At 39.5% G+C, this 16,866-nt stretch overlaps 1 protein-coding gene across 2 annotated transcripts in view; it reads right to left on the bottom strand.

Moving 5' to 3' along the window:
• The window catches only part of FNDC3B (fibronectin type III domain containing 3B), a 356,356-nt gene that overhangs the window by 76,929 nt on the left and 262,561 nt on the right, over positions 1 to 16,866 (bottom strand). For both annotated transcript variants that reach the window (XM_040248765.1, XM_040248772.1), the window contains exons 9-11: positions 15,052 to 15,111; positions 6,788 to 6,926; positions 3,682 to 3,735 (exon numbers count right to left, since the gene is read on the bottom strand). In XM_040248765.1, coding sequence (XP_040104699.1) covers positions 3,682 to 3,735; positions 6,788 to 6,926; positions 15,052 to 15,111 — 253 coding nt within the window. The remainder of the gene's footprint in view (positions 1 to 3,681; positions 3,736 to 6,787; positions 6,927 to 15,051; positions 15,112 to 16,866) is intronic.

Raw genomic sequence — 16,866 nt, 5'->3', positions numbered from 1 at the left:
GAAATAATCATTACACAGAATCTGTCATTGCCCAAGTTATCTCATTCAATCTTAACCTACTCGTGAGATGACAGACACGTTTTCAAATGGAGAAGCTGAGACCTGGGGGGTTAAATTATTTGTTTGACTAGCTTAAGACAAAGCAGAAGCAATCCAGTTCTCCTTGGGTGAACAGCACACCACTGCACACATCAACATGAATCCACGCCACGTACGCACAACGAGATCTTAGGCGACCTGCGTGTGCACTGAGGAACTAGCTGCTAATAGCAACAGTGAGCATTTCTGTAAAGCAGAAGTTAAAACAACATCTAAGAGCAGAACTCACAGCACAGCTCATCTGAGTCATTCCAACAAGGGGAACGTGGCCAAGAAAGGCTACACCTTTCCAAGTTATGAAAACTGATCTATTTCGGGGGAAAATTGAAACCAATGGCTATGACCGAAAAGCCAGTGACACCTATGTGTTCCATTTTCAGCTGCTTATTACTATCTCATAGTTACAGTTACTTCCTGCATTGATGGAAAAATTAAGAGAATGTCTAGGCACAATTATTAATGGAGAAAAGTAAGCATGCAACACCCTCTTGTAGAACCATTAGTGAGTAACCTCCAGGTGAATTCTTTGAGCAGTGATGTGACATTACTGACAATGAGTTTAGGAGAGAGGACACATCAGTCCCCACCCCCCCACCTCACCCCCTCACCCCATGTTTCATGGTTCTGTTTTCTGTTCCCCAATTAGGGTCACACCTGTCTTCAGAGACCAGCAGGTGGCTAGCTATTGATTGAGGTGGCTTTCCCCAAGGTCAGCTCAGCACAGCATTCCCGGGGTGGTCCCCAGTGGCCTCTCCGCTACCGCTCTTTCATTCATGAAGGTCTTTTTCTAGAGCCTGGCAGCAGTACTTGAAGCTCTGTGCTCTTCGTTTGCTAACACCTTCATAATTTTACACTGATTATTTTATTGAAATGGTGATTAAAAATTGAGACAAAGAATAAAGTATTCTGGGAAGTTGAGCCAGTGCTGATATGATAAAAATATGGGGACACCCAGACATCCATGGTGGCATGTATATGGACGGGGTCACCTCACCCAAGCTGGGATTTTCAGACCAGGTGCTCCAGCAGGCAAGTGGCAGGTGTGACTCCCGAACACAAGCTTCTTCGAGACTGAAGGACACCTGCTTGCCCTCAGGTGGGGGTCTGCCCCTCTGCACACCCTACCTCCTTCCTGCCCATTAAGCTTGCTTCTACAGCCCCCTGGGTGCCAGAGGCCACGAGTGTGTGGCTGGGAGAGGTGAACTCTGGCTCTGGAGAGGGCTGGGTGTGGGGGGAGTGACTCCAGCCTAAGGCTGCTCTGTTCTCCTACCCCAATGTATCCCCCCACCCCCAACCGCTGCGGTCTGGAAGGAGACCTGGTAGCAGCTGCACTTGGCTCAGAAACCACCAGCTGAAGCTTCCAGAGGGAGAGTCAGAGCCTTGTGCACTCACACTTCCTGCAGGTGAGATGGTGTGCTGTGTGTACACATTTGATTTTCTTCCTTGAGGAATTATTAGCCACAGGTCATAAAAGGATTCCTGTGATGACCTACAGTCAATTGGCCTGAAATCTCCAGGAAAGCTCATCAGAGCTGACACTGGTAGAAATTCAAAGGTGGGAGGGTATATAAATAGGAAAGGGAAAGAACTAGGAGGGAAGTAAGTATAGGGTGGAAGGAGAGCAAGGAGGGAAAAGGTGGGAGAAGGCTCCAAATAAACAACTTCACACTTTGTAGTCACTAGTTAAGAGTGGGTCCTATTGATTATAAATGGTTATTAGACAGAGCTTCTCCATTTCATCTGAGGCTGTAGTATGTTCCTCCCAGAATCGTGCCAGGACACTTTCAATTCAAATTCGAAGGGAAGATGGCCAACCACTGAGTCACCATTACCACTTCCTGTAGCACCTGAGTTTTCCTTGGAGGTTTCCCATTCAAGCACTCAACTCCTCTGACCTTACTTAACTTATGAAGCCATAGTCCAAGGAAGAGAAGAGGAAAAACACAGGCACACTCCACCCCCCACCCTCCCCCAACACACACATGCAGTGCTGTGTTCTGAGAAGGCATGTGAGGGGGAAAAAACCTCCTCTGTCCCGAACCTCTATCTCCATGTAAAACCTCAACCACCAGGGCCATAGGGGATGGTTTCACCTTCCAATCAAGCCGCCTTAAAACGAAATCCATCTAATCTGTAAAATATACCAGTTAAGCCTGAGATCTCACCAATCTGTACATAGGAGCCATTCACAAGGATCCTAGAAACAATAGATCATTGTCTTTGGTAACTTGGAACTCTAGCTGTTCAGACGCAACCCAGATGGGAAAATATGCTTCTGCAAAAAGTGATAAAGAGCCCCCTCTCCACATCAAGATTTCATCATGAGAATTTCACCCGTTTGCATTTAACATTGGGTTATTTTTTTCTGATCTAGGCAAGTTGACGTTTTGCCTAAGCTTGTGTGCTGAATTTTTCAGTGCCTTTAAGTCACAAAGACGAGTTAACTTGGATGGCACCCCAAATCCCACATTTCCTGTACGTCAAATCCTTAGTCCATTTGCTCTACCACAGAAAGAGAATAAACCATGGGTAAATGAATGAACAGAATTAAGATTTAAAGGAACAGTATTGTTGTTTTTTAGAAAGAGAAGATTTCTGCCTCCAGTGTTTCCAGCCTGAGAGTCTGTGCAGTGTGAGTGAGATTAGAAAAGCACTGGGTCACTATTCAGCAGAGAGCGGCCTAGACTGTAAGAAGACTTCACCACGGATACTATACAAGGTCTTTGGTGAGACAGACACCCAAGGTGGCACTGTTCTAGGATGGTCCAGCTGGTAGGGTAAACACATGTGGGTAGGTGAGACCTCCAGTGCAGCCCACCCTCCACGTCCCACTCCCAGACAGTATTCCACAGGGCAGAGTTAGCACACAGCACTGAAAGCAAAGACACAAACTAGGCTTCTCAGGCCACAGTGTGGTCTACCTGATGGAAACCATTGATTCAGGCTGGCCCTGAGCAGTCAAGATAACCAAGAAGTCAGTTCCAAATACTCATTAAAGTGAAGTGAAAGTTGCTCAGTCATGTCCGCCTCTTTGCGACCCCGTGGAATTCTCCAGGCCAGAATACTGGAGTGGGTAGCCTTTCCCTTCTCCAGCGGATCTTCCAACCCAGGGATTGAATCCAGGTCTCCCGCATTGCAGGTGGATTCTTTACCAGCTGAGCCACAAGGAAAGCCACATGGGTAGCCTATCGTTTCTCCAGCAGATCTTCCTGACCCAGGAATCGAACTGGGGTCTCCTGCATTACAGGTAGATTCTTTACCACCTGAGCTGTCAGAGAAGCCCTTAAAATACTCATTAATATCTGGCCAGATAGTAAGGCCTTCAGAGCAGCTAGACCCTGTCTTTTCTTTCTGTGGCATTTCTTGCAAATAAACCAAGTGAATATATTTTAATGCACAATTCACTATATTTCAGTCCATTTTCATTTTTCACAGTCAATAACTATTGGTTTAAATTTTTCTCTACTTGCATTATTTTTTCCATGTGTTTAGCATATCTTCAAAAAAGAATAAAATGGCATTTGTTCAGCAGTTTCATTTTTGAAAGGTGTTTTAGACGGATGAACATGAAAATATGATTACCTCATCCCACTCTAAAAGGTAGTTGGTGATTTTTGAACCATTGTCAATTGGTGCCTAAAAAAAAAAAAAGGAAAAAAAAAAGAGATTAGAGAAAACTGCTCACAGACAAAGTTCTGAGCTCTCCACCTTGGTTCAAATCCACTGTCTCTGCTAGTCCTAGGCTCTCCCCACAGGGCAACAGCCCTGTCTATCACCTCCATTTCCTTGGTCAAACAATTCCACAAACCAATTTTAACACAAGTCAACCAGTAGGGAGAGCCCTCACTATTAATAAATCATACCCCACAAACAGCCAAGCCTGCCTTGCCCACCACCCCGATCTTTACACCCACTCGGTACCCTAGCTCCTTTGCGGATAAAACTTTTAAGAGGACCTTAAAAGTTCAAGGGTACAGGGAGAAAAATGCAGAGAAACAGGCACGACACGTGGGAGTCTGATAGGGTAAAGCTGACCCACCTATGTTTAAGAGTTCAGAGTCTATATTTTTGTAACTTTCCCCATATGGTTTTTGTTTGTTTTAAAGAGGTTAAGATTAGAAAGCCTTCTGTGGCATTAAGATTGGCCTTTTTTTTAAAACAATGAGAAAACCTGGGATCTCCTGGAGAGACTACTAGGGGCAATTAGCCTTTAGCACATTAGCCAAAAGAAGTTTCATCATTTGCTTTCATCCTAAAAGCACAATACTGAGATCTCCCTCACTGAGAAAACAGGCTTTGGACAATGGGAAGAGGAGTGAAAGACTCTGGAAAAAAGACAGCTTTGTAAGGTCAGACCTGCCTGCAGGGGGGCTACAGTGGGGTCCCTTACAGCACTAGTAAGACCACATCTCCAAGCACAGATACACCCGCACCTGGATTTTCCCAGAACAAGAGCCAGGGCTCTACAGACCATGGTGAGCTGCCCCCAGCAAAAGGCAGCCGAGTCACCAGAACCACAAGGAAGCCCAGCGTGGCTGTCTGTCACTGGTGGTCTAACATAAGTTGCTCAGTATCAGCGCTTAGTTTCTTTTTCCAAGAATGCATGGGTGTTTTGAGGGATTGGGAGAATATATGTAAATCCCTTACTAAACTGTCCTGGTCTTATATAGGAAGCACCCAAAAAACAATAGCTGTTGCTTCATTGTTTTTAATAATAAAACATCCAGGGCTCAGTAAACATGAGTTAATTAACAAACTCTTATCCCTTGCCTCTCCTTCCTTCTTTTCCTTCTTTCTTCTGAGTCCTAAAATCTGGGAGTTCCAAATTTTTTACTCCCACTCACTCACTCCAATTACGAGTGAGTGTTGTATATTCTACTAAACTGTAATTTCAGGTTTTTGTGGGCTCAATTTGGGAGAAAACATAGGGATGTATTTAAAGTGAAAATAATGTACAAAATCAAAGCTTTAGCTGAGAACACATTTCTCAGGTAAGGACTACATTTAGGATGCTCATATATTCTACATATATGATGCTCATATGCTCTGCCTCACCACTGAGTCTCCGATTCCTTGAGGGTGGGGACACAGACTCAGTATTTGTGCAGCCCTATGTCCTGGTGCTAACAAAGTGACATTAGAGGACCCCGAGCTCTCTCAGTGTCCTGGTGGCTTCAAGGACAGGTGGGCAGCCACAGCACAGTCCACCTGTCCTTGCACCCTCAGCTGGAGCTCCCAGCTGGAGTCCCTGGAGAACAGCAAACCTGTCCTAAGGACATGAAAACTGAACTGAATCCAGAACTTTCAACTTTGCACATAACTGAATGGAACAAAAATATGCTTCTGATTTACAACTAAATAAAGGGAGAAAGAAAATGGGAAACATTTTCCTCCTAGTAAAAAACCTTTTTCTTGAAGTTGCTGGTCTGCCTGAGACCTGAATTACATCCAAGTTTTAAGCAGAATGTATGTATCAGTGATTCCCAACTTAAGGTTTTTAAGACCCCACAGTCCCTCTGGGAATCTTAACAAAATGGCTTTTGATTCTTTCCTTAAGATGTGTTTACATATGTATATGTGTAAATAATGAACACATTTTAAAGGGGATGTGTATGCTTCAAAAACTTAAACAGTGATGACCAGTTGGGTGTTAAAACTGAAAAGGTGGGGAATCACTGACCTGGACTATCCCTGGAAGCCAGGAAGGAAAATAAAATAGTTCAGATTCTACAACTTTGCCTTTGTCCAAATAACATGCTCAATGTACCAGGGGGGTCTATGGAAGTCCATGCTCTGTTGCTAATGACTACGCTCAACTGTTTTTAACAGCTCCCTGGATAAACTGGATCCTCTGATCTAAGAACAAAAGGACAATGTATTTCTTCACCAGTAACGCATCTCCCTAGTCATCCTATTTGCACATTAGTGTTCCTTCCCAGTACTATAAGTCTTTATTACCTTGGCTTTTATTAATTTTACATTTTGAACTATATTTTAAAGTATAAGTAAGTACATAGAAATAATCGCTATAGAGATTGATACCAGTCTATTTTCTTACAAATACACAACTATGACTAGTAAGTTAACAATACACTTTAAGGGGCTCTCTTTCTCAAGAGTTGTTGGTAGCCCAAAAGTTGTATGTCATGAAAACTACTACATAATTCGGATGTTAGAAAATAATTAGTAATCCTAACTGATCTAAGGCCTAACTGGCAAAAATTTAATGAAACCTTAATGTAGTTTAGAACACTAAACATCCTGGACAGTTTAAGTATTAGACATTTCAGAGTCACCACCCAAAGAAGCCAGGAGACCGTAAATTTACGTTAGCTGTAAATCTTTCTTCACAAAACTTTTTATTCAAGCCTTCAAATGTCTGTTGAAATGAATTAAACTATTAGAAAGTGATGACATTTAGGTATCTTAAGTATTTTTACCACTTATAAAGAACTGCTCATGACTCTAAGAGATGCCCTTTTCTTACAAAGAAAGCTAAACCTTGATTTCACAGTTCTCTCTCTCATTCTTTGGCCCAATTTTTACAGAGATGGTAACTTTTGATATTACAATAATTTGTTTCACAGTCAAAATGCAGAAAATGCCAACACCAAAGTGGAATATTGCTAAATAAATGTTTCAAACAGCCACAGACTTCAGAATATTCTCAACATGTTGCATTACCCACCTTCCACTGCAAAGTTAGTGAACTTTTGCTCCTATGTGCCAGCTTAGGTGGGAAGGGACACTCAGGCGCACAGCTGTGGGTGGTGAAGCTAACCGGCTCAGAGCAGGAACCCTTTACGGAATTGTACATAGCGTATACCCTGAAAATGGAAACACACACACAGTCAGTGGCAGAGGCCTATCACACAAGACTAGGGTGTTAATCTCAGCTTTGAACAGAATTTATGTAATACACACTGTGACCCTTATTCTTATTTGCTAGTCTTGTTCTGACCTAACTATGGTCACCATTTTCAGGAGAAAATAATTCCAGCAGGCCACGTGCCTCAATGCATTCTCTCCTCCCACTAGTTGTGAGAACCACCCAGCCTCATTTAAGATAAGCAGAGTCTACTGACTGGAAAAGAATATGCTAAATAAGGACATATCCTTATTCCCCGAAATGGTCTCCAAATATATATTCTAAAATCCATCAAGCCCCTCTCTGGTTGACTTTGTCTGGAATAAGGCTAGAAGTGCAGTTAAGGTTTGGGTGGAAGGAGACAAGAAATGGTGGGGAGCGTCCAGGTAGATACCATCTTTGAACTGTTTATCATATTGCAGATATTTAAATAGAAATATGGACATTTCACACAGAAACAGGCTTGCTACTGCCAAGTGCATCTTTCTTTAATTCAGTAACAACATTGTTCAGGTACAGTTTATCCATGTGAACATCTAACTCTTACACCTGGAGCCAAGATTAAAAATGTGTACTCTGAACATTAAAATGCCTGGCTCAACACTCAACATATGGACCTGATTTCTCAGAGAAGCTGTGAAGAAAAAGCATGTAACACACTATTATAAAACAACACTCCTTGCAAATAGCGTAAAATAGGATTATGCTGATTTTTATCATCTTCCTTTCTACTTTTCCTTTAAAAAAAATATTGGGGATTTTTTTTAAAAAGCTTGAAAATATAACTCTTTCAAAAAGACAACAAAGAAACCTTTGCTGCCAAAAAAGATGCATGAATTAAGCTATTCAGAATTGGTAAATACATCAAGCCCTTAGTTCTTAACAATTCTTTATGAGGTGCCATTAAAGACAGAAGAACACTCAGACTGGAGAAGTGAAGTAAACTTCCCAAAGCTCCACAGCTGGAAAGCTGGATCAACTGTACTCAGTCATGGAGATCTAACTGCTATCCTGTATTCCCCAATGTCCTGACTCATCCTGCAATTATGTTTTTCTGAACACCCACAATCCACTTCCCCTCACTCTGCTCAGTGAATAAACAACAGCTAAAGATAACATTATGGAAAATAGGACCTACCTAGGTATAAGATTTTTAAAATCCTTTCTACTCAAAGTCCACCACAAAAATTTTACAAAGGCCATACAAGTCAAAAGTACTAACAGACATGCCTCCCTTCCATTCTAAAAGGTAAAACATATATTTGCTGGCTATTTGACTTGTTTGCCTTACGGGAGCATACCATGACACGTGATCCAAACAAAAGATGCTTTATCGTTAGGCTCACCCAACCTGGTGAAGGAAATGCCCCTTTTTGCATTCACTGTAAGTAGGCAAATGATAATAGAAAATGGAATGGCAGATTTGGCAGGATCATTTCCGTGCATCAGGACAGGCTTGTTGGGAGTAAGTTGCTTAAAATGAATCACAGAATGTTCCAGACATGGGCAGGGTTCCAGCTTGAACTTTAATAGATCAGTTGAATTCTCCCGCTGATCACTCATGGGTTTTATTTGGCCCAAAATATGTGTCGGGGGAGGGAAGAAAGACAGTATTAAAATATTACCTCTACCTATGAATTAAAGGACATTGGCAATGACCACCAGAAAAGAGATGAGCAGACATCACGCACTCCTAAGGAGAGATCATGCCACTATCTACAAAATCTCTGCCAGAAAAATGGAACCTGTATCTGTTTAAGCACTGCTTTATAGGAAATGTGGAGAGAACACCATTAAGCAACACTACAGGGATGCAATCAGCCTAATTCACAATGTGGAAAATTCTACAGACAGAATTTTATTTATTATTTCAACAAATAATTGCAAGAAGAGAAAAAAGGATGGAGGGAAAATCTATAGCTTAAGAGAAATTTAACAGCTATCAGCCAAACATAATATGCAGACCATGTCTGAATTCCAATTACAACAAACTGAAGAAACAAAACCTTTATTTTTAGGACAGTTGAGGAAATGGGAACAGTCTCTGGACTTCAAAGACATTAAGGAATTTACAATTTTTGTTTATGTTGGATGGGCATGGGGTGTGTGATGATGGTAATGTGGTTCACAGGTGAAATAGTATGTCTGGACTTTACTTCAAAATAACTGTTTGGGGAGCGGGCTGGTGAAGGCACCAAGGAAATAAAAAGTTGGGTGGTGGGCTTATGAGAGTTCATTAAATTATTGTCCACTTTTGACTACTGAAATCTTCAGAAACAAAAAGTCAAAAATTAAGCCCATGTTGGAAAAAATGGAGATCTCATTTTAAAAAATGAATCTCTGGCTTCTCTCGAAAAGTATAAGTTGTAGCAACACTGAGCTGCAGACACTAAATTATTTTGATTGATTGATTTATGGCTGTGCTGGGTCTTGGTTGCTGTGCATGGGCTTTCTCTAGCTGCAGCAAGCGGGAGCTACTTTCTCGTTGTGGTACACGGGCTCCTCATTGGGGGGCTTCTTTTAACACAGGCTCTAGGGTGCATGGGTTTCAGTGGCTGTGGTATGTAGACTGCACAGTTGCAATTCGAGGCCCCTAGAACCCAGGCTCAGTAGCTGTGGCCCATGGGTTTAGTTGCCCTGCAGCATGTGGGATCTTCCCAGACCAAGGATCAAACCCATGTCCCCTGCAATGGCAGGCAGATTCTTAACCACTGGACCAAAGTCCAAAGTGATAGAAATTAAATGAAACTGAGAGCAGCTCCTCTATAGATGGGGCAGGCGCTGTGCAGTTCACAGTCCCTATCACTCCCTACTGTCCACCTGGCCCTGAGGTGGCTTTTTAGCTGCTTTTTACCCACTTTCATTACCAGAAGATATCTCACACTGTGGTCAGTAGGCATTTGCTTATGATTTCAGACTATACTCAGGGAGACCGAGTCCTGAAAATCCACAAACACATTCAGCACCAGAACTCCACGTGGGTAACAGAGCTGGGAAAAGGAGGGAGGGGACGGGCCTGCCAAGAACTGGCAGACCACAGTTAGTTATATGGGAAGACCTGGACTCAGTCCTAAGTTCACACTCTATTTTTAATGAGATTCTTGGTGTCACAAATCCATACTCAGGCTAGTGAAACACGAATAAAGGAGGCTCCTGACAGCCAGCCTGGGAGGACGACAGCAGAACGAAGGGGCCTGATGGCACAAGTGAAAACCTGAGGGAGTTGATGCACAGTTGTGTGGGCCACCAGGAGTTATTCCCATTGTCTTAAATTCAGAGAATACCACGGTTTGTCTAAATGAGGAGTCAATGGTCTGCACTGATAAAAATCTGTCTGCAAAGGAAACAAGACTCATTTTATGTGGCATTTTATAAATGTGCTGCACACAAGATCTAAGACTTGACATGGTTATCTAAGTGCCTTATGATTACGTCTGTCAATTCAAATGGTTTAGTGAACAGATAGCAACTGATTGCAATAATTACCAGCTCCATTTTTACCAGCAACTTTCACAGCAAAGTCTATGGAAATGGCATTACATTTTCAAGAATGCTGCAGTAATGTTTCTCACATGATGGTGTGTTTTGTCTACTAATCACCATGTGATAGGAGGATCTGTAGAGGTGGACCAAAGTCCTAGGTTAAATATATCAGCAAACAATTCAGTTCTTTAAGCATTTATACTAGCAGAAAGGAGGACACTTTTCTAATTAATCTTGTGCTGGATTTTTACATTTGCTTCGGTTTAAATACTAACTAAGTGCTTATGAAACAGGTGCTCCAAGAATTTCAGAAATTTGCCTCCAACTTCCTCCAGCACATCTGTAACATACTAGGAGCCACAATTTCTAGTCAATAACACCTATTTCATAACCCTACTCTGAGCTAGTTAAGCCCATATTTTTGGAAACGTTTCATCACATAATTTTTCTGGGAAATGTTATTACATGATATCATCTCTGGGCAACTTCTTTGCCAAATTGTTTATGCCAGTGACTGGAAAACAGCTTCACATTTTGTCATGAAATTGCTATCAATTCATCACTCAAATTTTTGATTATCCTATCATTTATAAAAATATAAATTCTTGACTCCCACAGTAAAATGACTGCTTCAATGTCAGTATTAATTATAAAACTACCAACTAAAAGAGGAATATACTTTTCTTTGTATATGTGTAAATAAATGATTATATAAATGTTTTTGATTATAAAAGTTACATACTTATGCATAAGTATTATAAAATAGAATGTGACTTATTTATGTGTATATATGTACTAGATTTTTCTTATTACTTTTTCTTCCTCAACATACACACGGGAAATTTTGCATTGGTGATGTTGTACAATGCATAACACAATGCCTTTTATGGAAGCACTGAATAAATACACTTTGCCAATAACAAATTGACTCCTTTTAAACCAAAAGAAGCAATTTGTGTAAGAACTGGGTAATTAAAGTGATGACTTTAATAAAAATAACTCAGGACTTAAACTGATGACTGTAATAAAAATAACTCAGGACTCAGCACCTAGATTTTTTAAATCAACATAATAGAGGAATTGTTCAGAAATTACTTTCCTCAATCACTAGGAGAAAAAAAAGGTGGTTGAATATGTGGAGTAATGACACAAAAATAAAAAGCAAAAACTGAGGGAAAAAATCTTTAAAGCCTGGAATGTCTCAGGATACAATTTTCAACATGGAATTTGGCGTGGAGGGCATGGCAAGTGCCAGTCTAAACAGCCACAGACACATGATCTATAGCACAGTCTCAAAGATGCCACTGGTCTCTTAATAAATTATTCCCAATAACAGTGAGGTGACGGCAACTAGAAGTCAAGAGCGACTCTTGCCTGGAGACCAATGCCAAGCCCCAGACAGCTCAATGACAGAGCTCCATGACCGAGAGACTGCTACTCTAGAAGTCCAATGTGCTATCCATTGCTCCACTGAGCCATGACAGCCACTTTAAAAAATGGTTGTGTATCTGGCTGATGAACTCAGACAATATTCACTAACAGGAGTGAAAAACGAGTGAAAAAGCTGGAAAAGAACTCATAGAGATAATAAGCAATCAATGTGAAGGGGACGGGATCAGAGTAGCAAAATCAGAAGCAACAAAGAAAGGAGCCCCAGGTGAGACGTCAGTACTCGAGAAAGAAACTCGTCACTCTATGGAAGAGTTATCTGGACGGAGATTTCTGCCGGCCCTTGTCAAAATGTTTACTACTAAGAACTGGAAGAGGAATACAGTCGGCTCGGTGTTGCTAAAAGAAGCATCCTTGTTTTCATCATCAGCTCGCCACACTTCCTCCAAGGCAACACTCTCTAAATTGGTAATGTACAAATAAATAAAAATGGCAACAAATATAACGGCTCATTTTGCAGCTATATAGTAATGGCATTCTTTTTGGAGCTTCTGTTGTGGAAAAGTGAAGAAATGTTTCCACACAGCCTTTGAGGCCTTATAGGTGACTATTAAATTTAAAATTATATTTGAGGCCACCGTGCTGATAAAAACTTATATTTTTTGGAACCAAGATTCTGAGAATGTTAATATCGCATCATAAAAAGAGATTTTGTTCCTTTTTTCAGCAACAATTATAATACATCTTTATCTCAATAAAATAGTGAGTGGTATGGTCAAACTATACATAGGTTCAAAGAACTTGCATCACAAAGGTCCTTTTTATTTTTAGAACAACTTTGGAACAATAAAACAAACAAAAACAACATCTACACATGTTACAGGTTTATAACAGATTTGCACATATATAGCATTTGCTCTCACACTATCTTTCTGAGGCTGATATCATTATCCTCACTTTATGAATGAGAAAACATGGTCACTGAAGTTTACATGGCTTGCCTAATCACACACCTACAGTAAGTGACTGAGCCTTTAACTCCATATTCGAAGCTCTGTCTACAGTGTCATAAAGCTGCCTCTGAAAACAATCCAGGGCAGAGGAAACTAAGCAAGGGTTGAGAGTCTTCTCTAATTTGAAAAATGAAAGGCTGTACAGTATAAGGAAAGAGAAGGAATGGTCTACATAGCCAGATCAAAGTGACTACAATTTGGACTGTATATACTTTTCTTAGTAAAGAATTTTTTAAAATTCTAAAGGAGATTATGACCAAAGAGAGGGAGAATTTTCCATCTCTCTGGCCAGTCGAGTGCTAGGCCAAATAATAGTTGGTGGTGCCTTAGGCTGTGTACGTGTGGTGTCACCTATGTGTCAAATACGTCACGAAGGTGGGATCCTTGGTATGTCAGGAGGAAGTCTGGGTCCAAGGCCCCCAGGAGGTAACCAACCCATGCTCCTATTTCTTTGGGGGATTCCATTAATTACTCCTTTTATCTGCCCAGAAGTTGAAGGTGTTCAAAAGACATGTAAGAAGAATTCATGTGCAAGTAAACTCTAAAGTTTACCTTTTGTAAGAGGGGTTTAAAAGAAACTAAGGGAAATAAGAGACAGGATAGTAAATAAAGGGCAGACTGCAACATTTAAATCTTTTTAAAAAAGATGTCATCAGCTCATGGATGAGCAGAAAATTAATAAAGTAAACCTTCAGTAAAACAATGGCAGTGAACATTAAAAGACAGAGAAAACAAGAAAGACATGTTAACAATGTCTCATGGAAAACATTTACATGACTCCCTACATGGTGCAGCATTTTCTGTTGTTTTTTGTTGTTAAATCCACCATTTGAAACAATGGTTAAACTATTATCATCTCTGCTTCACAAGCTACACAAATCTTTTTGTTTGTAGATGGTGTGAAAAGTTCAATATGTTTGGGCTAAAGTTAACTGACTCAAAATCCAAAAGTTCTGATTCAAAAGGGTTGCCATAGAGTTCATCTAAACAGTGCGGTAGCTAAGCAGATGTACACTTTATGACTGAATGTAAAAACCAGCTCTTTTATGTATTGCTTTAAACAGCTTTAAATATTTATGCAGCTAATAAGATATTACTACCTGAACACACCCCAACTTGCCCTACTTTTGTTACCGAGAAAATTTTGGCATGGATTCTCTGTGATTGACCAAAGTTGAAACAGTCAATTCATGGTAGAACCAGACTAGAATTCAAGCTTACTGATAATCAACATAATCCTCTTCCTATTAGGCTATGCTGCCTCTACACCACCACAATGGAGCATGTTGTGTGAACTAACCATTGTAAAGTATAACAAAGTATAACAAAGGATGCTGGCAATTTTATTACATAATCTTGATATACACATGCGCAACTGAAGAAAGGAGAGAGAATTTGTTGTTGTTTACCCTATTAGATAAAATAAGAATTTCTGGATAAATTAAAAATTATATAAAATAAAAGTTTTAATTAAAACTTAAAAGATATTATGGATCACATTCAGATTAAGAAATCTGCCTATTTGCAAACTGATATATCTTTGGATAATCAGATGAGCTCTGATACTTTTCTCTTTGCAGGTCAGTGGTTGGCTGGGTTTCTTTCTAAAATTAGTAGGCCCTGCTTTCCAGAGCAGTCATGGAAGAGACTGCAAAAAAATCACAGAAGAGCTTTCAGACTACAAATCAAACTATGTGAGTTGCTTTGGCAAACTGCATTAGCTCTTGTTAGAGATAATTTTGATATTTGCATTACTAGACTTCAAATTCAAAACCTATTGCCTTTTATGGTCCAAACTTGAAACATGGGAAGGACTTTATTTAGTCATTCGTGCTGAACATATGGTTTGCATGGAAGGTCTATAATGAAATAACTGATACGGTAAAAAATTTTATTTGCTTTATAGAAAGAAAATATCATACATTAAGCCACATGTTCCAATAGATCTTAGAAGAATATGTGAAATAAAAGTTTCTTTATAAAAATAATTTAAAAATTCTGTTCAGGGTATCATCTACTTTTCTATGACCAGAAGCACTTCTGTGGACTCCCAATCTTGATGCCAGAAAGTGTAGGACACTGAGGAATGGTCAATGAGCAAAGGTGCTGAAACTTTTAGCTCGGCAAGTGCTGTTAACCAAATACTTTTAAAAAGGAGCATACCATTTATTTTAGCAATCTGAAGTCTCCAATACTCACCTCACATGATAATCGGTTGCTGGCCTAAGATCTTTCAGGTTACATTCTAATTCTTCTCCACTGCAAAGAAAAATCATGTATTAGTTAACAATACCAGTTTCAAAAATAAAATAGGTTTTGGATTTGGTTCTCATAGTCATGTACAAACAACAATTCAAGAATTATTATGTCTACTTCCACCATAAATCAGAAATAAACTTTCCTATTTGGCATTATCATTTTTTCTGGACTACCAAATTAGATTCCTTTGAATCATGTCATTCAGGATCTGGAAAATGGTAAGGTTAACTTATGAATAAAATTCCAAAATATCTTATCACTTCTTTAAAGTTACTACATAAAAGTAAAGAAGCAAGCAAACTGAATAGACAGATACACAGATAAATGTGTACATAACAGTACCAACTGTCAACTGAAGGTGACTCTCAGACTCACCCTGGAGAGAACCCGAACCATTTCAACTTCTCAGCTTTCTTCAAGAAATCTGTTTCCCTCACATATCAATACTAATAAACAGCTCTCTTATAGATACATTCCAATAAATAATTCTCTTACACAAAATAAAACCACTTATTTGATCAGAAACTGCAAATGAACCTTGACTTAATCATGAGGAAACAACTAACATAAAATATGGAATGTTCCCATTAAATTTTTTTTAAAGGTAAGAGGGGTGTGTAGGGGCATAACTGTGTTCTTCAAAAATGTCAGTGTCCGCTCAACCACAAATAAGAATGAAATTCTGCCATCTGTCACAACACGGATGGACCTGGAGGGTATTATGCTTGATAAAATAAGTCAGACAAAAATACTGTGTGTTATTACTTATATGTGGAATCCAAAAAAACCAAACGAATGAATATAAGGAAACAGAAACAGGCTCACAGATATAGAGAACAAACTAGGGGTTACCAGTGGGGACAGCAAAGTAGGGAAGGGCAAGATGGGGGTAAGGAAATAAGCTACAGGGATATCTCATACAGCACAGGAAACATAGCGAGTACTTCATAATAACTTAAAATAGAGTATCATCTATAAAAATTTTGAATCACTATGTAGTATACCTGAGACTAATACTGTATGCGAACTATATTTCAAAGAAGTAAATGAGTTAAAAAAAAAATCAGTACAGTATTGTAAAGCTAAATAAACCAATACAGTATTGTAAAGCAAAAAAAGTAAAAATTAAAATAAAAAAAAAATCAATGGGCTGTTCCTAAACATGATTTAATCACAGTGAGGCCAGCAAGCTCCAGTGCTTCCCAGTGTGCTGGAAAAGGAAGGACATAGAGCCACCCAGAAGAAAACCTCCCACAAATGTTAAAAGGTTGCATCTGATCAAGCTCTAGGGCTAACGATCAATTAATACGAAATACAGGAAAGGAATATTAAACTAAATTCAGAGTGGTTAAAAAAAAAAGTGATCCACTCTTTGCAGCTGGTCAAGAATTTTTAAAAAGTATGGGAGATACACCTGAAACCAATATTGCAGATCAATTACACATTAATTAAAAATTTTAAAGTTAAATTTTAAACTTAAAAATATTTATATATAAAAATACATTTTAAAATATAAAACTTTACAGAAAAGAAAAAGGATGAGGACACTATTCTGGATTAAAATGGATTTATGAGACCTAATAATCCCAAGCAGTAAGTAAACTCCGTTTGGATTCCAAGGGGAAGAAATCAACATTAAAACGTATTTTTGAGACAGTTAGGGAAATTTGAACATGGTCTAAGTATTAAATGATGCCAAGCATTATTGCTAGCTTTTCTAGATGTTAATGAGACTGTGTGTTACTCAGTTGGGTT

Source organism: Oryx dammah, unplaced genomic scaffold, assembly GCF_014754425.2.
Source record: "Oryx dammah isolate SB20612 unplaced genomic scaffold, SCBI_Odam_1.1 HiC_scaffold_2, whole genome shotgun sequence".
NCBI lineage: Eukaryota > Metazoa > Chordata > Mammalia > Artiodactyla > Bovidae > Oryx > Oryx dammah.
Note: the sequence above shows the minus strand (reverse complement) of the source record. Positions and strands in the feature narration are given on the sequence as shown.